Source organism: Hirsutella rhossiliensis (genome assembly GCF_020360975.1).
Source record: "Hirsutella rhossiliensis strain HR02 chromosome Unknown scaffold00013, whole genome shotgun sequence".
NCBI lineage: Eukaryota > Fungi > Ascomycota > Sordariomycetes > Hypocreales > Ophiocordycipitaceae > Hirsutella > Hirsutella rhossiliensis.
In genome coordinates, this window is record NW_025408679.1 from 2,130,940 (window position 1) to 2,152,877 (window position 21,938).

The window sequence follows — 21,938 nt, forward strand, 5'->3', positions numbered from 1 at the left end:
GAACATGCATCTTGAATCTAGCTGTGGTGACCCCCTTATTCCGATGTGTATTGACACAACATTTCACCAACACCGTCATATAAGAGTAGAACAGACTTCCCGATTCCCTGTCGAGCTTCATTGTAGCCCCTGATGTGAGCTCCAGCAAATCATCTCGTGAGTCACAGCAATGCGACTCTAGCCGTCTAGTGGCATCTATCTGCCCGGTTTACTCATGCGCCTTCCTCCTTTGTTGGAACTGTGATCTACTAGTGCTTGGCTGATGCCTGCGAGCCGCCCCTAAGAGAGAATTATCACGGGGCAGACCTAGGATGCCAGGGAAGATCTATGTTGTGCTGTGAGGAGGGCAAACTACGGAGGTGGAACAGAGTCTAGACTAAGTACAGGGATGCACGTGACGGAACCCAGGTTGGTGCCGTGACAGTACCCCCTTCCCAAACGGCTGTTCGTCCTCGAACAGCCTAAACGACTAAGAGCGGCCTGGGCACAAAGTATATAGTTGTGCCCTTTACTTCCTTGCCCAGACCGGGGGGCCTGGCTTGTTTGGGTGAACTCTATGAAAGTCGAGGAGTACTTGGTTATGTCCTTTGAGGTCTCTAGCCGGTTGCCAGGTAGGGTCATAGTGTTTCCACTTGACTAGGTAATGTAGGCCATCAACGTCTCTGCGGCTATTTAGTAGCCCGTCAAATAGCCATTTTCGACTAGTTCTCCTGTCTCGTCATCGCGTTCTAGGACTCGTCCTCGGATGTTTTTTGACTCGGCCTCGTTGATAACGTCTTGGCCGGGTAGACCATTTGCTTCTGGTTTCGGTCGTAGGAGCGAGTTGTGGAACACGGAAAGATCTTCATTCCCTCGGGAGTTTAAGCAAGCATGAACGAGGGTAGACTTTCAGAATTGGGAATGGTCCTGCCCACTTGTCGTCTCCTTTCTTCATCGGCCGGTTTGTCTTCATATTCTTCGTGCTTACGTAGACTTCTTGACCTTCGGCGTACTGAGGAGCATCTTCTCGATTGAGGTTGGCGTTCTCCTCGTAGCGTCTGGCGGCTTGGGTTGCAAGGGCTTTCAGCTGAGTGATAATACGCTCAAAGCGGTCGGCGATGTTGTTTGCTTTGAGGAACTCTCGTCGTTGGGCTGCGGACTGGTTTGGCGGCAGTGGCTTGGTTGGTTCAGTGCCGAGTTTGGGGTGAAACCCATAGTTAGCGAAGAATGGTGATACTCCCGTGGTCTCAGATGTAACGTTGTTCGTGGCGAACTCGGCAAGAGGGAGCCAGTCGACCCAGTCGTCTTGGTGGAAGTTCATGAATGCTCTCAGATATTGTTCGATGCCTGCGTTGATCCGTTCCGTTTGTCCGTCTGTCTCTGGGTGGAAGGCGGAAGAATGGCGGAGTCGAACTCCTAGGCGGTCGGAGACTTGGCGCCAGAACTCGGAGATGAATTGGGAACCGCGGTCGGAGATGACATTGTCGGGTGTGCCATGGAGGCAATAGACTCGGCTGATAAAGACAGAGGCTAGTTCTTCGGCTGTTAGGCCTACAACTGGGATGAAATGGCGCATCTTTGTCAATCGGCACACAACAACGAGGACATGCTGGTATGTTTTGCCATGGCGCTCGCATTCTGGCAGGGGCGTGATGTAGTCAATGGATATATCTGACCAAGCTTGGAATGGCACTTGCAGTGGTTGGAGGAATCCTGGGGTGCCGACCTGAGGCTTTGACCCGATCACACAGCTCGCAGGCTTTAACATATTCCTCGATGTCTCGGGTTATGCGTGGCCACCAGTAAGTTCGGCTAACCAAATCGATTGTCTTTATCCGCCCGGGGTGTCCTGCAGGGCCTGTGGAGTGCGTACGGTAAATAACCTGGGTCTTTAGTTCCTGATCGTTGGGTGGTATGAAGAGCTTCTCGCGGTAGTATATGCGATTCCCAATGACAGAGCAGTCTGCCATTGCTACGCGAAGTTCCTTTCGCCATTTCTTGGGCCAGCGGCGGTGGGTTGATGCGTCTCTCAGGGCCGTCAGCATGTCTTGGGCCATCTCTGAATTTTCGTAGGCTCTATCGACCAGTTCATCGATGGGTTTGTCCATGGCTGGCATGATAACGTCTATCGGGGCGGCAGCGAGGTCGAATTCCCATTGACTTCTCGAGTCAGTTCAGCCAGGGCCTCTGGGTCAAAGATGTGTTCTGGCAGAATGGTCCGTTGGCGGTTCTTAATGCGGTCGTCGTTTGTGTCTGCGCGCTTGGGTTGGTCTTCTGGCTTTCGACTTAGCGCATCTGGACGGACGGCTTTGGTGCCTGGTCGATAAACAATACGGAAGTTGAAGCCTGACAGGAACTCGGACCAGCGGACTTGTCGTTGGTTTAGAGCCTTGGTTGTTGTGAAATATTCAAGGTTCTTATGGTCCGTGATGACTTCGAAGGGTTCTTGGGTCCCTTGAAGCTCAGGCCTCCATTCTTCCAGAGCCTTAATGATCGCCAGTAGTTCCTTGTCGTAGATCTCGTAGTTGCATTCCTGGGCCGAGTGTTTTGACGAGAAGTAGGCTACAGGTCGCAGTACGCCTTCATCATCATACTGGGACAAGACTCTCCAGACGCCCAGTCCGAGGCGTCTGTTTCAAGTACAGTTTTCCTATTATAGTCATATAAGGCTAGAACCGGTGCTACGGAGAATGCGGCTTTCAGTCGGTCAAAGGCGGTTTGGTGTTCTACCTCCCAGGACCAGATTGTGCTCTTCTTCAGGAGGTCATTTAATGGCCGGGTGATCTTGGAGAAGTCACGGATAAAGCGGCGATAAAAGTTTGCAAAGCCGAGGAATCTTTGTAAGTCGCGGAGTGCTGTTGGTGGCTTCCAGTTGAGGATTGTAGAGACCTTGTCGGGGTCCATCTCGACACCTCCAGGCGTAACGATCAGCCCAAGGTATTTCGTCCTAGTTGTTTCGAATTCGCATTTGTCGATATCAATCTGGAGGCCTGCATCGCGAAGTCGTGTGACTACCTCGCGGACGTGTTCCCTATGTTGCTTCTTATCTGTTGAATATATCAAGATATCGTCAAGGTAGGCGGTGCAGAACTTATCCAGAAGGTCGAATAAGGTATGGTTGATGTAGTTCTGGAAGGTTGCTGGGGCGTTGCAGAGGCCGAACGGCATAACCAATGTTTCAAACAAGCCAAACCGTGTGATAAAGGCTGTTTTCCATATATCTCCTCGGCGATGCGGATTTTGTTAAATGCGGCGATAATGTCTAGTTTCGTATAGACTTTGGCGTTGCATAGGGCATCTAGAGTCTCACGGATCAAAGGCAGTGGGTAGCGGTTCTTTATGGTGATGTTGTTAAGACCGCGGTAGTCCTGGCAGATCCGGACACCACCTCCTGGCTTCGCGGCAAGGAGTAGTGGTGCTGCACAGCGGGCTCGGACTCCCGTATGAACCCTTTAGACAGGTTATCATCCAGCCATTTCCGTATGACTTTGAGTTCCTGTGGGTTCATTGGGCGTGTCTTTGGTACGGAGGTTCTTTTCCAGTCAGAAGCTCTATCTTATGGTCCCATGAGCGCTGCGGGGGAAGTTTGTCTGCGAGCTTAGGTAGGAACACATCGTAGAGGTCGCGGAGCCATATCGGGAGCTTCTTCAAGACGTCATCCGCTGTTCGCTCCGGCTTGCCTTTCATGAACTTTTCGATATCGGCATCTGTGATCTTGGCTAGGCGGGCTGGTGAGTAGCATTCGTCAACAAAGTCGTGCAATTCATTAGGAAAGAGCTGTCTTGCTTCCTTCCAGCTGAAGTCCATGTTTTTGCTGCTTATACCAAGGACTACCATTTTATAATATTCCTCTGGGAGGTCAGGTAGGCGGTATTTCATCTGCTGGCGACTACTATCCAGTCGATCAAGCTCATCCCATGTCATTTTCATCGCCTCAACGGTTGGGTCGCGGCAGAATTGGACGAAGTTTGTAGCGTTTGTAAGCCGTATGTTCGATAGGTCTGGTCGGTCTGATGGTTCTAGGGCGGTGTCGCGAGATGGGTTTGGAAGTGGCACGCTGAGTGGAGGTAGCGGAGGTCTTGGTGGTGGCTTTTTGTATGACGGCTGCCAGCAGTCATACGAGTCGGGGCTGGTTTAGTTCTCGGCTGATTGGGGATCATCTGGGCTCGGCACTCGGGGCCTTGGTGATTCTTCGGGTTGCGGGTACGGTAGTGATTTGCGCCTGGGGTCAGCGTTGCTTTAAATGTCATAACCGGAGCATCTTCGCCAGCGTTGGAACAGTCGTTACTATCATTCTCTAAGTCTTCAACTGTTGGAGGCTGATAGAATGAGACTCGTCGCGCTGGCTTGCTAGATATTGGCGTTGCTTCAAATGTCATGACGGGGCATCTTCGCTAGTGTTTGAGCAGTTGCTAGTATCGTCCTCTGAGTCGTCGACCGTTGAGGACTGATGTGTGAGAGTGCTGGAGCAGTTGCTATGGTCGTCCTCTGAATCTTCGACAATTGGAGGCTGGTAGGACAAGGCTCGTCGGACTGGTTTGCCAGGGGTTGGTAGGTCGAACGTAACAAAAGTTGTGACAGTATGGGGATGTGAATGTCAGGGACATACTGGACCAGTCGATGCTTGGGTTGTGGCGTTGCAGCCAGGGGAGTCCAAGGATGATAGGGGTGTCCGGGGAGAGGTCTGTAACAAAGAATAGGCAGAGCTCATTGTGCAATCCTATCAATATTGGTGCAATGAAGTATTCCGATATTGAGCCAGCCGGTTTCCCGTCGGCGAGGAGGAGGGCTCGTTTTGTTGGCGTTGGTTGGGTTACGATATTCCGGGTCTTGACAAAGCTACGGTCCGCAAATGCCCGTGCAGAGCATCCGCTATCAATAAGGCTCGTCACCTCAATGGGGTCGGTATGCGCGGGACTAAGGTAGCTTGAATGAGTAGAGATTTGCTGTCTATTGACCTAAGTCTGATAGGTTTGTGGCTCGAGAGACAGCGACGTATCCATTCCGGCATCCTTGGTTCTTCGTTGACCTCCGTCCGCGGCTCTGGGCGGAGGTTATTCTTTTCCCCGGTGCTCAAGTGAGGCTGGGGTGTTGACAGAGGGAGTGGGGGTTGGTGTAGTCCTTGTTTCCTCGTCTGCTATAATATAGCCTTGTTCGAGGATCGCAGTCTTGGAAAGGCTGGGGATACGCAGGAATTGGGGCTGGGAAACGGGTGGGTTGTGTTGTTGGCTGGCTTGGTAATTGTAGGGGCGGTGGTTTTGTCCAGGTTGGCCGCGTCCCATTCCTCTACTGTACCCATAGCTAGGTTTATATGTTCCAAAGGCCTGGTTGCGTTTTGCGTCGGCCTGCTTCTTTTCATCACAATCGCTTTTAAAGTGGCCGGGCTTTTGCAGTACAAACAGAGGTTATTAGTAAAGCAGTCCTCCTCGTAGGTCTAGCTTGGCGCGTAGCGTCCAAAACCATCGGGTCGCCAGCGTCAGCCTGTTGGCGTTGTTGGAATTGCTGGTGTGTTTGGCCTTGGTAGGGTCGACTACCTAGACGTCCTGAGCGCAGTTTGTCCTGGTGGTCCTTGGCCAACAGGTTATCGTAGATCGTCTGGTACATTTTACACCACTCAGAGAAGTTGTCTCTAGCAGGGCGGACAAGCTGGTGCGTCATTTCGTTGGCGAGTTCCTGAGAGACCTTGAGCTGCAAGGACTCAACTTTCTGGGTCTCAGTCTTTCCACACTCCTCGGCCAGGGCGGCAAAGTCAGCGATGAAGTTTTGGAAGGGTTTCTTGCCCATCCAAAGGTTATCAAAGGCTTGTGAAGCCGAAAGTGTCAGATCAAGCGTTTCATACTGTTTGTTCATCTCCGCCAGGCAGTCGGTATGGGTTTGCCATGGCCATATGGCTTGGTTTTCCTCATGTTCAATAATGAAATCGAATTTCTTGCGGTAGAGCTTCGAGGCCGATCCTCCAAGCAGGCCAGCGATGTGTTGGATTCTGATAAAATCGGTGACAAAGAAACTCTTATCCACAGCAAAAGTTCGGAGCACTTGAGAGCGCCAGTTGACATATTGCTGTTGGCGTTTCTTAACATCCTTCTCATCGCCTTCAAATGGGTTGGGGTTTGGCATCATTCGACGGGGGCGTGACTCAGGGCGCAATTCTGTTGGTCTGGCGCTCAGCAGAGTTCTTAGTTCATCGGCGAGGGTGACAAGGGAGTCTTGGGTCCGGGGTGTTCCTTGGGCTTGGGCGAGGTGTGTTTCTAATTCCGCGATTCGTCTCTCTAGATTGGCGTTTTGGTTGATGAAGTGGTCCATTGCGCTCTCGGCCGCGCGGCAGAGAGCTTCGACCTGGTTCTTGTACATGTCGTCTGTTGGGTCTTGGAGCATAGAGGCGAGGCTGGAGCAGTCACAAGCTTGGACCCGGTGAAGGGCAGCTGCGATGTTTGGGAAGGTATCATGAATAGCGTCGGCGAGGGTTGCGCCCGCCTGGTTCTGGGGATTCATCATGGTCTTGGCAGGGCGGGGAAAAATTCCAGTGATCGAGGGTAGGGCTGGGCCGCTCGCGGCGTGGTGATCTCGTTGCGTGGGACTTGGGGTGTCGAATGGGAAAACTCTGGTTAGGTGTACAATCGGGATGGCGGCGCAGCCGAGTAGACAGCACAAACTATCACGGGGCAGACCTAGGATGCCAGGGAAGATCTATGTTGTGCTGTGAGGAGGGCAAACTACGGAGGTGGAACAGAGTCTAGACTAAGTACAGGGATGCACGTGACGGAACCCAGGTTGGTGCCGTGACAAGAATGCCTAGCAATTGGCCTTACTCTTTGGCCACCCTTCCATCAGATAATGCTCATCCTTGGCTGGAACACCGTCAGATTCTGCATCTATGCGCCGGTCATCCGACTCATCCCCTCTCTAACGTCATCAACAAGCCAACTACCAAGCAAGAGTAGTGACAGACTTCCAAAGTGATTAGGTGGTCTTAGGTCAGACTAGCCCACAGGATCCCGCGTAGTGAGGGTCAGGGGGTGGACCTGAGGCAGGTTCACGCGTTGATCTCTACTCCCTCAGCTTAGTCCGAAGCAGGGCAATACATATTGAAGTAACGGAAAGTGGCGAGGCTTGCAGGGAGGCTGCCTGCGTGGCAAGGGGCAGGATGCTCACGTCGGGATTAACAGCTTCAAGGAGCGGGTCAAGTTGGTGAACAGGTGGTTGCACGACGTGATGGTCACATTGCGTCTCCAATCTGCAAGGCATGGTCGGTCGCATCTCGGAGAGGATTCGTAGGAAGGGAAGGTCGGCCCCAGGGTCGTGCCGGGGAAGCCGGTATGACCAGAGGGCGGTCTGAGGGGCGGTCTCGACTCGGGCTAGAGCCGGCGTAGCTACCCGCTCCGTGTGTCGTTGGCTGGGATATTTAACGCCGGGGAGAAGGGGGTGTAGGGGGAAAGTTTGCAATGGAGGGGGCGTGGGAGAGGTGCAAGACGATGAGGCCGGATTCTGGCCACTTGATGCACCTCATATTGCCTTGTTGCTCTAGCCTGTAGCATCAGCGAGATATACTGTATCCTGCACGGCTGAATGAAAAGAGACGTGCAAAGAGGCTGGGGAAGGCGAAATTGACAGGGAAGGATGGGTGCGACGGGAACCGCGTTGTCCATATCGGCAAAACGGGAGTAAAGTGCAAGAGGGACAGACACAACAAAATACAACAGATCACACCTATCGTTACACAATCAATGCCCACTTGCATGCTCTCTTCGTGAGACAAGCTGACCCGCTGTAGAGCCATTTTCGCTCCGTTTCTGAGCCTGTCACCCACAGTGATTACCATTGCCGTCTCATGAGTCCGTTATTCGTCAAAAGGACGTACCGAAACGTCATAGAAGATACCCCACCCTATCCTTCCATAGCATTGATATCATCAATAGCCTTGTCAAATGCTCGGAGTATTGGCCCATAAAGAATATCTGGATCCTTTGGTGTCCCCTTGAAGAGTTCACCATTGAGAATAGGAAACAATATCCCCCGCAACTCCCTGCAAAGCGGCTTCACACAGTCAAACTCTGGCGGGAACTCCCTCAAGATAAATCCAAATCCAACATCTTCTCCTTTGCTCATATCACCTGCCTTTATTCGCGCAATGTCATCGTAGTCGCCTGTATACCAAGCACGTAGCTTGCTATTAGAATAGTCCATTGGCTTCTTCAAAAATTCCCAGCCTCGACGAGCGCATTGCCAAATAAGAACATAAAAGAACGACTCGAGATCATGGCGATAGGTGTGCGAGATCCCAAGCAGCACCTCGATAGCCATGAACTCCATCGTGCCAGTGCGACAGCGCGCCCCGCTGCGCCCGCTGCCGAGCTCCTTGGCAAGGTCCAGGTCGATCAACATTCCCATGTGGCCGGTCCTTTCGGGGTCGGTTATAATGATGTTGTTCTCGGAAATGTCCCGGTGAAGGATGTTGCCTTTGAGATACAGGGACCTGTGTGCCTTGATGGCGTCACGGAGCGCCCCCAGGAGCTCCGATTTCTTTTCGTACTTGTGGATCGCCCGGCCAGCTGGGGATATCACTAGACATCGGAAGACTCGATTATCGTAGGGTCCATTGTTAGGAGCAAGCAGACTCGTCCCCTGGGCTACCTCGACATCATATGTGACCTCATTCAGCCCTTGACTTGACCTTTGACTGTTGGACCTTGACTGTTTAGCATTTTTCCGGCCGACATCAACCGACTTGCGCTTCCCTGACTCCTTATCGGCAAGTCTTAGGCCATGAAGCTCGCTGAATGATCGAGAAACGGCGCTGTGGGGTTGAGACGGGGAGAAGGACTGCGAAAGAGATGACGCGCCGCTTGGAAAACCTCGGAAGGGGTAAGGCTTCGTAAACTTCAGGCCTGAGCGCATCTCATTGATGCTGGTGATGCGACGATGGCCAATTAACCTGGCGATGCCCTCAACTCCTCTCTCATGGGCCAGCTTGAGCAGATCTGCCTCTGGCTTTCGCCTGTCAGATGTCCACGAAAACTTGGTGACATAACTCCAGTCTTCGGACATAGGAGGCTTCGTGAAATAGCAAGACGTCCCACGGCAGACAATTGCCCGTTGATGGGTGAAAGACTGCGACGCCAACCGCAGCCTCGTACTGTCCGAGGCCACGTCCTCCACGAGTATCGAGCGATTATCGCCATCCTGCTCTGTAAATATGTCCAAGCCCAGTTCCTCATCATTCATCATTGTGTAGCCGGCGATCACCCGAATGAAACGCTTGGGCTCCGCATCGATATCGAACGGTCCAGGGCTGTAACATCCCGAGCGGTCAAATACCCAAACCTCCATCTCGCGCCCGCAAATCGTAAACGCGTGAACGTATCGACGCGTCGGCTGGCAGGAGAAAACATCCCGCACGTACCGGCCGAGCTGGAGAAGAGTCGCCTTTTTGTTGTTGTTGGACGCCTTAAGCTCGCCGATCACATCGACGTCCCTCCAGTCGTGGACTGCGTCAGGCTGTTGCCCGTCGTTTCGCTTGACAAAGAGATCGATTTGTCGCTTGGCTTCGGCGCCGATAAGGTCTTTCGGTTTCGTTGTCGAATAGTAACGGCGGCGTTCCTCGGAAAGGCAGTCGTCTTGGAATTGGAACCACCAGTCCAGAACTCCGGCCTGCACAGGCGGATTTGGAAGATCAGTCCACGCGCCACCGTCGTGACGGTGCTTGGTCGCCTCATAGACGCCCGAGGCACTGCGCGTCCATTCTTTCCCCTCAAAGTACTTCTCAAAGAATCCTCCCACGTCGCGATATGTGCACAACCTGATCTCGTCAAACACCTTTCTTTCCACCAATTCACGTGTCTGTTCGGAACCTTGCTGGGAAGCGGAGGAATGGACAATGGGCGTATCGCCGACCGCGGCTGGGACGCTTACAGGAGGTGTGACTCGGGCGAGTGAGGCGGTGAGATCAAGCACGACGCTCCAAATCTCATGGTCGGGCGCCTTTCTGACAACTGCATTCAAAAGTGGTTTTGTACGTTCAAGATCTAAGTCATTGGAGTCGACGGCGGCGTTCAGTCTCAACAGGTCGGCGAACAGGCTTTTACCACTGGCAGCAGATTGAAGTAGGCGCGACGCCCGAAGTGACTGCAGTGCGGAGAGGAGATCAAGAGTGATGTTCTTGAAATCTGCAGGCTGGTTAGAAGAAGCGTACGAGACGGGGGCTCATGGTACCTTTTTGACAAGATTTGTCTATGCTTCTGCCATCGCAGAGCGAATCGAACGAGGTGCGAAATGAATCAAGACCGTTTCCGATAGGGTTGTCCTTGATGACACTTGATCGGGCTTGATCTATCATGGTCGGCAGGCTTTTCTTCTGGTCGTATTGCATGCGTGATGGATAAGGAGAAGAGGAGACGGTGCGTCGCGAAACGCACACTACAGGCGTCCCTTCCACGCGTCGGGAAAATAAACCCCCGCGCCACTGGAGAATGTTCTCCTGCGCGCTAGCTACCCGTGCCACGCCCCACTTTAAGGGGATTCGCTTTGGTACCCACTAAAGTGGGTGCTGGACACCCAAATGAACAGATCACCCGAACGAACAGAATATCGACCCTTTTGATCTTCAAGCTCGGCGTAACAACCGCCCAGAGCCAGGTTGGTCAATCACGTACATTGGCTGTGTCACACATCCCATTGAGTGTACGAAGGCTGCAAGCGTGTACCTTACAGGGATTACAGCCAATAAAAACTCACACATTAATTCAGCCGAAGGCTGACTTTACATTAATCAGAATAAGTTTCCCAATGCCTTGAGGAACGAAAGGCCTTCTAACGTGCCCCGCAGACCCCGCCCTCTCCCCCCAAAAGTTCTCCGCCCCTTGATTGGTCCCTTGTGATTGGTCCCTCCTTGCCTCCCTCCTTGTTGGTCGCTGCCCTTCCCCCGGCTTCTGTTGCCTTTTCGCGTGCCTTATCCCACCACTAGGCGCCTCCCACCCTGTCTGCCGCCTGCTGACTCTTCCCGCCTGCCGAACTCTTCATCGCGTCACCTAGCGCGGCCGCCTTGACTCTTCAGCATCACCGTCCAGCCAGCGCAACGCCTCCTCAACGGTCCTCTCGCTCAGTACCTCGAGCCTGGCCTGTGCGGCAGTCATCTCCTCGGGGACCCGGTTGCCCACCAAGTCTCTGTCCCGCACCTTGGACACGAGCATGATGCCGTCTAGAGTTCGGCAGCGCGATAGCTGCACGTACAGGCCGTACGGGTCGCACTGCGAGGGCACCACCGTTCCATCCATCTTCGTCGTCCGTGTCCTCGCAGCTCGAGGGCCACGCGCTCCAGCGTTTTGCCCTGCACCTTGTAGTCCGTGCACGCGAACGCTGCTGCGCACGGCAAACCCTTTCGGCTGACGTCGTTGCGTTGCCACGGCCTTTTTCGCTGGCACTGTATCTTAACGGTCATGGGTGTCAACAAGATCGTGCCCGGCGGCATCCCGACGAAGTGGAGATATCTCGTCGTCTCCGATTCGAGAATGATCCCCGCCGGCGGCCCGAAGTGGATCGTCATATCGGCCGAGATCCGATGCCCCGGGTACGCCTTGTCGACAATGACCTCCACCGCCGAGTAGCTCGCGCCGTTCACTAGCTTCAGCCCCTGGTGGGTGTTGTGGTTCACCACGATGGGCATCCCGGCCACGAACATGAAGACGGCCGGCACCGGGATCGCGCTATCGTCGCCCTGGTTGAGTATCATGATCGCCTCTTCCTCCGTCGGCAGCTCCTCCTTCCACTTGTGCTCGGAGATGAAAATGCGCATCGTCGACCGCTGCTGGACCCGGAACGCCAGGCTCGCCTCCATGTTCAGGTTCCACCGATTCCTATTGAGCGGCGTCACCACGGTGATGCCCGTCTCCCAAGGGATCCGCCTTCCTCCCGGTAGCACCTTGAGTTGAGGAGGTTTAGATCCGTCCGATCCTGCACGCCTAGACGGATCCGCTTCAGCAGCCTCTGCAGCTCCGGGTCGCCGGCGGCGCGCATCTGCTCGTCCAGCATGACGACCGTCGTGAACCTCTTCCACAGTGCGTGCGCTTTGTCGTGCTGGTGACGCTGCTCGGCCTTGAACGAGTTGTCTACGTCCCACGAGATGGCCGCGCTAGGCAGGACGATCGACCTCTCTTGGACCGGCCGGAACTGCTGAAAATCTCCGCAGAAGAGGACGATGGGGATCCCCCCGAAATCTTGCCGCGATCCGCGAAGCCGGCGAAGCCGCTCGTTCACGGCGTGCAGCGTCCGCGCCCCGAGCATGCTCACCTCGTCGATGACGAGCACATCCTTCTCCTGCCAATCCATTCGAGACTGGCCGTGGATGAACCGCTCCGCCTGTTTCGGCAGCCGCACCCCGTCAAGGTCTTTGACCATGTTCGCGCCCCCCGCCCCTTGGTCTTTAGTGAACCCGCAGGCGGAGTGGAACGTGATGCCGTTGATCCGCGCCGCCGCAGTCCCCGACGTCGCCGTGATCAGCAGACGATTCGAAAGGCTCTTTTTACTGAACAGCTCGACGAGTGCCTCGATGATTCGCGACTTGCCGGTACCGCCCTCGCCACCGACGAACTGGCGCAGCTGGCAGGCATCGCCCCGTCGGTCTGCTGCATCAAATCGAGCTGGCGGCATATTATCAGAAAAGCGATGGACTGCCTCTTGTTCAGCGTCAGCCGTGTTGCCAACACCTTGCCCGCCGCGAGGAAGGAGGTTGATGGGCCAAACTGAACGTCCATTCCCGCCCCTGCGTCGATAGCGGTCTCGTCGGAGTCGGCCATCGTCATTTCGACCTCGTCCTCCCGAAACCGGTCATCACCCTTCGCAACGCTGCGCGGCGATCGCTTTCCCAGGCGGCGGGCGTGCTTTGTATCCCTTGGATCATCCTCTCCTCTCCTTCGAGGCACTTACCTGCTGCGACTTGATAGCCTTGACCTGATCCTGCGGCGGTAGTGCGGCCCCGGAAAATCCCCGCCCTGGCATGCTTAGCCGCCTCTCCCCTCGTTCGATCAGCGCCGTGGCCTCGAGCTCGGCCGTCGAGCGCAGCGCCGATTGCTGAAACCGACAGAGCTGCTGTATCATTGCCATGAGCTCCGGCGACTTGGCCGTCACCTGATTCGCTCCCACTGCACCTCGGACGACGTCGATGAGCCGCGTTGCGTCTCCGATGCTGTTGGGCTGATATGTCGCTGCAGACTCCGCGCCCGCCTCGCCTGCTCCACCCTCCTCGACGTGTGCGACCGTCGGGTCGCCATCGCCGGACGAGGCTGCCCATTGCTTGGCGTCGCGTTTTGCGTCTTCGGCGGATCGTCGAAGCAGCTGCACGTTGTCGACGAGACATGATATTCTCGGGGCCATAGCGTCTCGAGCCCGCGCCCAGATGCTGTTGATCTCACCTGTTCCTTCGCCCAGGAAGGACTCCACGGCACGAACAGCGCAAGATGCTGCACGGCTGCCCTTCAGGGGTGGGTTAGCCTCTCCGATAATGCCCGCTGACAGAGCAGTTGCCATACACACCTCCGGTAGCACGACTCGTCATCGTAGGTGAAGTCCTTGCTCAGGTAGCCGTCGAGGCAGACGGTAGCGTGCTTGCCCGGCCGCCTGAGCACCTGAACCCAGCGTCGTCCCGGCGCCCATCCATCCTCGAAAGACATCTCCCCAAGCCGCCCAGCTCTCGTCGTTGCCGATGCGTTTCAGTCTGACGATCGATATGTAGTCATACAGGCATAGGCCTTTCAGCAGCTCCCCGGTGCTGGTACGCCTCGACGTGGGAGATTCTCAGGCCTTCTTCTTCGACGACGACCGACTCATCCAAGGTGTCATCCATAGCCGCAGCGCCACTGGCTTCTCGGAGATGCCGCCATCGCCGAAAGACTTCCCAGTACAGCAGAGAACAGTTCAGGTACGCCCACGCGCTGCTGTCGGTGAACTCGGCCGGATATCCGAGAAGGTGAGCGACGACCTCGACCTGTGATAGCGGACGCTCCGTGAACACGCGGTTCGCCACTCTCATCAGGAACTGTCGCGTCCTGTTCCCGACAGGGTCATCGGTGGCAGCGTCTCCGCCACCGTCCCGCCCTCCGTTGGCCGTGCCATCACCTGTTGAGGCGGCCAGGAGCTCGGCCGCGGCCGCCACACGCTTCCACACCGGGTCCTCCACCTTGGTCGCGTAGTTCGTGACATAATAGATGAGGGCCATTGTCTTGCGCTGCGTCGCAATGAAGGAAATATCATGGTTGTGCCGGAGCCCGACAGCAATAGCCTCGTTCCATCGATTGACCATGCTGTGTGTCCTCCGGATCTGCAGCACCCCGTCTGCCGTGAGGGCGGTCTTGTCGACTAACCTCCATGGCGCCTTGAACCGGCAGAGGTCCCCTTCCGCCCTCCTTTGCCCAAGGAATACTTCACACAGGTCGGGCTATGCGTGTGCACCTGCGTCGCGCCGGCACAGAAGTTGGCCTCCTCGATAAACGCGGCCGAGAACTGCGCGGCGTTGTCCAGCAGGGAACCAATACCGCCCGTCACAGATCGCTCCGCTTGCACGGCGCAAAAACTTTCCTGGTCCAGATCCTGCCTTGCACGTCAACCCGGCCCCACTTGGCCATCAGAAGAGTACTTCAGGCTCCCGGTGGCACATCTTAGGTAGGCATTCTTACCTCTGAGAAGACGCTATCGATGTATCGGACGATTCGCTCGCGATACGCCGCCTGACCCTCCCCGTGGATGTCGGCAAGCATCGAGCTGAGATGCGCGTTCCCGTGCAGCCAGAGCAAGCCGTGAACATGAAGCGCCCTCGTTCGTTCGTCTCCACGGCGCCATAGTACTTGCCGATGCGCCCGAATACCGACTCTTCACCGACCTTCACGTAATGATCGAAGAACAGCTTCATCTCGCGGTGGAAGAACACGGCCGAGCTCATGGGATCCGATATCGCCAGCCGTGCCCGCTTATACGCATCCCCAAGGCCTTCTAAGAACTCCTCGGCCGCGTCGGGATCGCGTGTGCGGTATGCCGCCAGTCGCAGCTTCACCGGGTTCGTAATGTCGTTCGGGTTGATGGTGAACCAGATGGCCGGCACGCCATATCCGACGATGAGCGACTGGATTTTCCGCCGCATATTGAGACGGACCTCTCGACATGGGCTGCCGGTGGCCGTAAAGCGAGAGGCTCCTGAGAAGCTCCTTCACGTCACCATCGGTCGTCTTACCCGAGCTCTCCAACTCGACCCTCGCCGCCGCTAGCCTTTCTGTGGTCATCGAACGCACGATGCGCTCTACCTTGCGGAAGTTCTTCCTCCCCACACTCAACATGCTGACCCGGCGGTTCCTCGATCGCACCCCCATGTTGAAGACGAGAAATGCGAAGATGTGGTGCAGTGCAAATCGACCACCATGGCGCCGGAGCACGATCTCGGCCCACGCCTGAAGGTTCAAGCTTCGAGACGATACGGGGTCTCCGCGGCCGCCTCTGCCTCGACAGCCCTGCCTCGCAAGTTGGCCGTGACCTTCCCGCGTCGACCATGGTCTCTTCAACCAGCCTTGGTCCCCAACGCCAAATGGGAACAGGGTCGGGAACGTCCTGGCAAAGAAGGACGCCTCAAAGGAATCGGTAAACTCACCCCGCGAAACCCGGATGTATGGCTCACAACCACCGTCGCCACGCCCCCGAACCCCCCCGGCTAGGGACCCGACCCACGCTCTCGGGCCCGCACGGCCGTCGTCGGCACCTTCACCAACAGCGTCACAGGCAAACTGCAGCTTCTCCACGTCCGCGACGTCTGGCGGTCCGTCGAGCGCGAACATGCCAGAAGACGTCACCTCGTTGATCGCTGGAACGTTCTGGTCGGGGCAGGCGTCACTTCCATCGCGAACCGCGCCTTCTCCGTTGGGCCCGTGACCTTCACCCTGGCCGCCGGCTTCTTGTCCTTGGTTGAGCAGGGCGAAGAGCTCCTCGATCTCCACCGGCCCTCCTCGTCCACGGCGCGTTCCGTGGGCGGCACAACGTGCGCCGTCCGCGCTTTCTCCCACCCAGACGGCTCGTTCCGCTCCATACGATCGCACACCGACGACGGTACCCCGTGTATCGAGTCTCCCAGCTCTCCATCTCCGCCGCGTCGATCTCGATCTCGGCGTAGTGGGGTTGTTCCGCTTCAGCCAGACAAGGGCCCTCTCGACCACCCGCCGCCTCACCGACAAGAGACTCGACAGGTCGCTCGGTGCCGGCTTCTCCGCGCCCTGCCACGAGATGTGGATCTCGTCCAGTGCTTGCAAAAGGGGGTGCGGGAGCACTTTGGTGGCCAGCTCCTGCACATTGTTCGGAAACACCGTGATGTGGCCCCTGACATGCCTCGGATACTTCACGCTCTGCCTCTGCCCGCCCGGAATGCTATATCTCGTGACAAACCCGTAACATGAGTTCAGCGAGATGAGCTTCTCTTCGACCGGCGTCAGTCCCTTGAGCTCATCGGGGAACATGTGCTCGCAGCCAAGGCGACTGTGAAGGTGGATCGCCGGCGACAGGCTCCTGCGCGCCAGGCATCGGCCACACTCGGCGCACACCGACACGGACTCGCCCTCAGGAAAGCAACTCCGGCATGAAAATGGTGAGCGGCCGCCCTTTGGTACGCAACTTGACAGCCAATGATCCCATGTAATCTCCCTCAACTCTCCTCTCGTACACTTGCGGTAGCACACCATGCAGGTCCGTATCGGCAACGTGCTCGCATCGTGGAACGCCTGATAGAAGTCTCGCACCGTCGACACCTTCCTCTCGAGCGGTATTGGCGTGCACCACGTCTGATCGTTAGACAATCTCTCCTTCAAGGCAAAGTCTTCCTCCAAAAAGCGCAGCACACTCGCCAGGTCTTCGGCCTGCAGCTCCCGTCTCCTATGCCTTCCGATTCCACTTCGGACCTGTTTTATCGGGCGCCCATCCCGGCTAGGAAGACGGGCTCTCTTCTCTTCGCCTCCGGGACTGCCTCTGTCCGCGCAGCGAGCCGTCCGCTGCCTCTGCTGCGCCATCGTCCACACCCACCTGTGCCCTTGGCCGCCGAACCGGTCCCCGACGGAGCTTGGGCAAACCCCATGCAATCGATGCTGCAAATTGCGCCGTTCGTCTTAGGTCTTGGAAAGTCGTATCCTTGGGCTGGATAGGTCGGAGCGTCGGTCCCTTTTTCGAACGAACACCCGGGACACCGCCGGTCGCCGCCTTATCTCCCTGCCCGTCACCTTCAGGACCTCTCCTGGGGCAAAACGGCCGATGAAGGGCGGACTGTTAGAGCCCACTGCCCCTGGTCTCCACGTTCTGTAGGCAACACGAACCTCGGAAGCGGACTCGGTGACTGACGTTGCGCGGAATTTCCGCTGCTGACCAAATTACGGGACTTCCGTGCTCTGCTTGACCGCAAACCGCCTCGCGGCGGTCTTCTCGGCAGTGACTTTGCGATCGCCTCTGCATGCTTTCTCCATGCGGTTTCTTCGACCGCAGACTGCTTAGGCTGAATCAGCCGGAACGTTAATGCTTCATTCGCCACTGATCTGTATCTCCCGAACCGCCCCAACCTTGTCTCCCGTGCTCCGTGCCCCTTCTCGGGAGTTGCCCCTGTATCATCTCCGCACCCCGAAACAGGCACTCCCCCGTTCCTACCCTCTTCTCCATCCTCGACTGACAACGAACAGGCTCCACGGTGAGCGGCCGCCTCGCCTAGCTTCCTGCAGGACTGTCCGCCATGCTACTGCCTCCTCGACGTCGACTAGCGTGGATTGGCAACAGGCTAGAAAGTTTTGGCTCGGAGCACTTCCACTTGGATAATCTCGCTTCTTGGCGTACACTATTTCTTTCCGAGTGGGAAGCTTCCTAACGATCACTACTCTCATGGCCGTGGCGTTTCTTCCCTTATAATGCTTGCCTATGGTACCGAAGCGATGCAATACTACTACCCTTTGTAATCCCCATTTACCCTCCCTATGTGCGTCCACCGTCCCGGCCCTCGGCTGGTCTCCACGTGCGACCTGCTACCCCAGCTTTGCCAAAGGCGGCCCTTCCATCGCCGTGCTCTCTTTGCGCACTCCAGCGAATCCTGGCTACTGCCGACCTCCGGCACATGGGGTGGCCGCGCCAACCGCCCGCCGCACACTTCCAACCATACTCCGGCCCTTCCAACGCCGTCCCACCCACCTTGCGCATCAGTTGCTCCATCAATATCTGCCACTCCACCTCGTCGAGCAACAGCCAAAGGCTGCCGGCGATAACATGTCCACGGTGTCCTCGTGCAACCGGACTACCCGGCTAGGTTTGCTCCTCGCCACCACCAACGTCGCATCAACGGCCTTCATGCTAAAGCGACAGCCAGGATCCCCTGCCTGTCCTCTTGTAGTCGCTAGCCACCGGAGTCTCGATTTGCAACCCCTTTTGGAGTTCTCGTGACCAACTCGCATCCTCCTCCTCAGGTCGTCCCCTATATCCGACTTCACCGTGTCCCAATAGTGGACTCGACACGGTCGGCACCCGCCTCGCTCAGCCGCACGCAATGCCCATCCAACTACCGACGCCCGTCAAAAAAGGACCCCTGCAATACTACCATAACCTCTTTCTTTCCTTCACTCTCATTCGTTATTGTCGCCTTTGCTATCTACTCCATGCAACGATGACACCGAAGGGTACTGCTGGACTTTCTTTCTCCGCAGACTTACCCACACTAACCTTACTGTTCGCCGACCTCCAACTTCTCGCGACATAGCCATCACCCCTACTCAACTTCCAACCCCGGCTCCTACTTCACTCACGACCATAGAACCAGATGGTCGAGACTGTTCAAGAACCTCGCCAGCTCATTCCCGCATACCCCCGCTTCTGATCTATCACCTAGGTAGCATTCTCTGACTCTTAAGTCTCCCCGACCCTAGCCGCGAGCCCTCTTTCGAGCAGCAAGAAAACCTGCTTTATAGGATGCCCACCTCCACTCTGCGTAACCCCTCATTTACACTTCCACGGTGACTACATCTGCCATGTTCTCACGATGTCGGCCTCCCAGCTCAACGTCGATACCTCGTCCTCCCGCGGCAACCTCTTGACAGCCAGAAAATGCTGGCGCCGACATGTCCATGATGGCCTTTGTCCAGCCCGGCTGCCCGGCTAGGTTCGCCTACCAGAATGAGCATCGTGTCAAAGGGCTCAACGCAGAAACCCTAGCGAGGTCTTCCTTCCCACGCCCTCATGGCTGTCGACTCCGGAGTATGCAGCAATCCGGTCAGATACTGGCAATCCATCGACCTGCATCTTCTTCAGCCTTAATATTTCCATATACAACCAACAAATAATCTCCTCGGAATGGACCGAGCAATGGTTCTTCATGGTCGGCCGTGTTCATCCCTTTGCCCTGACGTGGGAAATCGAGCGACGTGATGGCTTGGAGTCGGACGATGATAACATCACAGAATACACCGTCCCCGCGCTTATAGTCCGCGATCACAGCTACCAACCGTGAGTCTATGCTCCAAATCTCTCTGTCGCCACTGCCCTCCCTGACGATATCCATAGAATTGTCACTCGCACCCTCAGCTCGGTGGATACTTTCCCAACGATACAACCCATTGTCTCCTTCACGGGACCTGTCATCGGCTCCGGCCGCGACCTCCTGCATGGAAACTCGGCTGCGGCCCTTGACGACACCCAGCTGAGCTGCTGCGGCTTTGTCCAGCTCTCCACCTTTATTTGTCCTGGGATTCCCGGCAAAACCCCTTCAAGGGCTTTCACCCTTCCAAGTTTTCGTCATCTTCCCCATTCACGCTAATCCTTGGACCTCCTATGCAAGAAGATGACCGAGAGGCGCGACAGCCAGTTCCAGTCGAACGCTCTCTTCACCTGTACGGGCAAAATCGCCGGCTTACTGGATCACCAGATCATGAAACATGCCCCGGCTTTCGACCAAGACTATATCTTCATCGTCGTCCCCGACACGTGGACTTTCCACGACAAGGCCATGTCCGACCAGGCTTCTGCAACACAACTACTGCCGACGACACCCAAGAGCGCGGTCGGCAATCCCTCGGACTATAGCGTTGCGTTGGCCAGGTTTACCTCTACGAAGAAACCCAAGGCCGCCCAAAGCCCCGCCTCCCCCACGCCGCATGCTTCTGGCCCAGTCGATCCCCTTATGCTGGCATCAAGTCGGTCAATGCCCGATCCCTACCAAACCCCAACCAAGAGACCGCGACTTTCTCCCGAAACTTCCACCATAATCACCGACTGTGACGGTCAAGACTCCCCCAAATCCGATACCTCCTCCTTTCTGTCCCCGGAAGACCCCGCAGAGTCAGAAACGGACACCGAACAGGTCAATCACCAAGACACATCCGCCTCTGGCTCTATCAGACCTCCCGCGTCGATATCTTCCCGACCACTGCGCGCCCGACGTCCGCCCAAGAATATTCTCTAAACTTTAAAGCATCAAACGAAACAATACAACATGACAACATGTCTCATCATCCTCAAAATCAACTGCCAAAGGCTCGAATAGCACATTCTCTTCTCTTCTTGTTCTCCTTTTCATGAAGACGATCAAGTCAAAACTTCCCCAATATACTCCTTATTCTGTTTATACCTACGACTTATACCGGTAGCACATGTAAATTTTCCGAGCCTTCCACTCGCCCAGACATGCATTACCCACTCATCTCTCTTCAACCCTGCCGTCTCTCCACGCCCTTTGAGTTTGCGCCTTTTTAAACAAAATCTCCCTCCAGCGGCCTAGCCTGCCTCCCCGACGCTCTGTCTCGGTTTCACTCACGATAATGCTCTACGTCTCTCGCCGTGTCTCGTATTTCGACCTCACTCTTCTTCCTGTCTCCTATCTACTGTCGCCAACTCTCTCTCTCTCTTCTGTAGGGTGCAGACAGGGTCATAAGTTTCTTGGGCTCTGATTGGTCCCAAATTTGTATGTACGGTCGCAAAACGATCAGCAACTGGATGACGGCTCTAAAAGTGGGTCCCGGTTTGTTTACTTGGAATGTCGCGTGACTTGGAATGTCGCGTGACATGGAAACTTCACTGACCCAACTCGTCTTGATATCTTGCTTCAAGCCTTCGGCTGAATAATGAGTTCTAGGTCTACTCAAGGGCTCCAAGTTGACTTGGCTTCGATCGTCTGTGCCCGCTGTGGCGAGAAGAAACCGGCAGGTGACTTCGTGAGCAAACGGAAAACTGGCGGGAACACCAAGAACTGCCTGGACTGTCGGAGTCGGTGCAGTTCTCATGTCAGCTCTGTCTTCCCGCTCCGTATGACATTCAATACTAACGAAGTGAAGTGTTCAAGATCCCGAGGGGCGATTCTGACGTTGAGGGACCTCGCCGCCCGTCCTTCCTCGCCTGGGAGAGCTAGCGTGAAAAGAGTCGAGGCAGATGCTGACCTGTCGCCTCCCAGCGAGAGATCGGGAACCCAGCCTAGTTCGCCGGAGAAGCTACGACGACTTCATGCAGCTATGACGTTATTCAAAAAGTCAATTAGCCAGCCGCACATAGAGCTGGGAACGCCAATTCCACCAACCCAACAAAGCTCGCGGTTCTTCCGGGCGCTGGCCCCGTCACCTGCTGAGCAGCCAGCGACCGATCCAGTCGCCTCCCATTTTGATTCATCGACTGCCCGAGGCAACGCAACCAGAATGAATTATTCTTACCTGGCTGCTAGATTTCACAAAGGCGGGAAGGTATCGCAAGATGATCTCTCTACCGCAGGGGCTAGGGTTAAGCTGGCCGCTATCCAGCGCGACCATCGATCACGACGTCGTGCAGGGGAGACTGTGTCCCTGACTCCTTCCATATCTGAACTCGGCGTCTCGGAAGGTTCGGGTGTCCTGGATAAGATGTCCCTTGTGTTTTCGTTGCAGCAGTGTGTTCGGGCTAACAGGGAAAGTAGATGCGAGTCGAGATCGGCCGCAGCCGAATGGGGATCAGGT

The 21,938-nt window shown here is 55.9% G+C and overlaps 5 protein-coding genes across 5 annotated transcripts; 1 reads left to right on the forward strand and 4 right to left on the reverse strand.

Moving 5' to 3' along the window:
* Positions 1-728: 728 nt before the first annotated feature.
* On the reverse strand, positions 729-2,096 carry HRG_09798 (integrase core domain-containing protein; the record flags this gene model as incomplete). Its single annotated transcript, XM_044868269.1, has 3 exons — positions 729-800; positions 968-1,509; positions 1,853-2,096. The coding sequence occupies 3 exons, from the start codon at positions 2,094-2,096 to the stop codon at positions 729-731; spliced, it is 858 nt and encodes a 285-aa protein (XP_044716850.1).
* A 3,359-nt stretch (positions 2,097-5,455) lies between these two features.
* Positions 5,456-6,474, reverse strand: HRG_09799 (uncharacterized protein; the record flags this gene model as incomplete). The annotated part of the gene is made up of 2 exons (XM_044868270.1): positions 5,456-5,460; positions 5,514-6,474. The coding sequence occupies 2 exons, from the start codon at positions 6,472-6,474 to the stop codon at positions 5,456-5,458; spliced, it is 966 nt and encodes a 321-aa protein (XP_044716851.1).
* A 1,389-nt stretch (positions 6,475-7,863) lies between these two features.
* Positions 7,864-10,345, reverse strand: HRG_09800 (kinase; the record flags this gene model as incomplete). The annotated part of the gene is made up of 5 exons (XM_044868271.1): positions 7,864-8,123; positions 8,187-8,555; positions 8,832-8,963; positions 9,114-10,142; positions 10,189-10,345. 5 exons carry the CDS (start codon positions 10,343-10,345, stop codon positions 7,864-7,866), a joined length of 1,947 nt encoding a protein of 648 aa, XP_044716852.1.
* A 658-nt stretch (positions 10,346-11,003) lies between these two features.
* HRG_09801 (PIF1-like helicase domain-containing protein) lies at positions 11,004-16,460 on the reverse strand (the record flags this gene model as incomplete). The annotated part of the gene is made up of 14 exons (XM_044868272.1): positions 11,004-11,173; positions 11,224-11,395; positions 11,450-11,828; positions 11,894-12,570; positions 12,898-13,305; positions 13,383-13,443; positions 13,504-13,595; positions 13,790-14,287; positions 14,331-14,372; positions 14,419-14,556; positions 14,643-14,727; positions 14,835-15,085; positions 15,252-16,332; positions 16,390-16,460. The coding sequence occupies 14 exons, from the start codon at positions 16,458-16,460 to the stop codon at positions 11,004-11,006; spliced, it is 4,125 nt and encodes a 1,374-aa protein (XP_044716853.1).
* A 2,631-nt stretch (positions 16,461-19,091) lies between these two features.
* HRG_09802 (uncharacterized protein) lies at positions 19,092-20,422 on the forward strand (the record flags this gene model as incomplete). The annotated part of the gene is made up of 4 exons (XM_044868273.1): positions 19,092-19,123; positions 19,177-19,467; positions 19,525-19,678; positions 19,799-20,422. 4 exons carry the CDS (start codon positions 19,092-19,094, stop codon positions 20,420-20,422), a joined length of 1,101 nt encoding a protein of 366 aa, XP_044716854.1.
* Between the last annotated feature and the right edge of the window lie 1,516 nt (positions 20,423-21,938).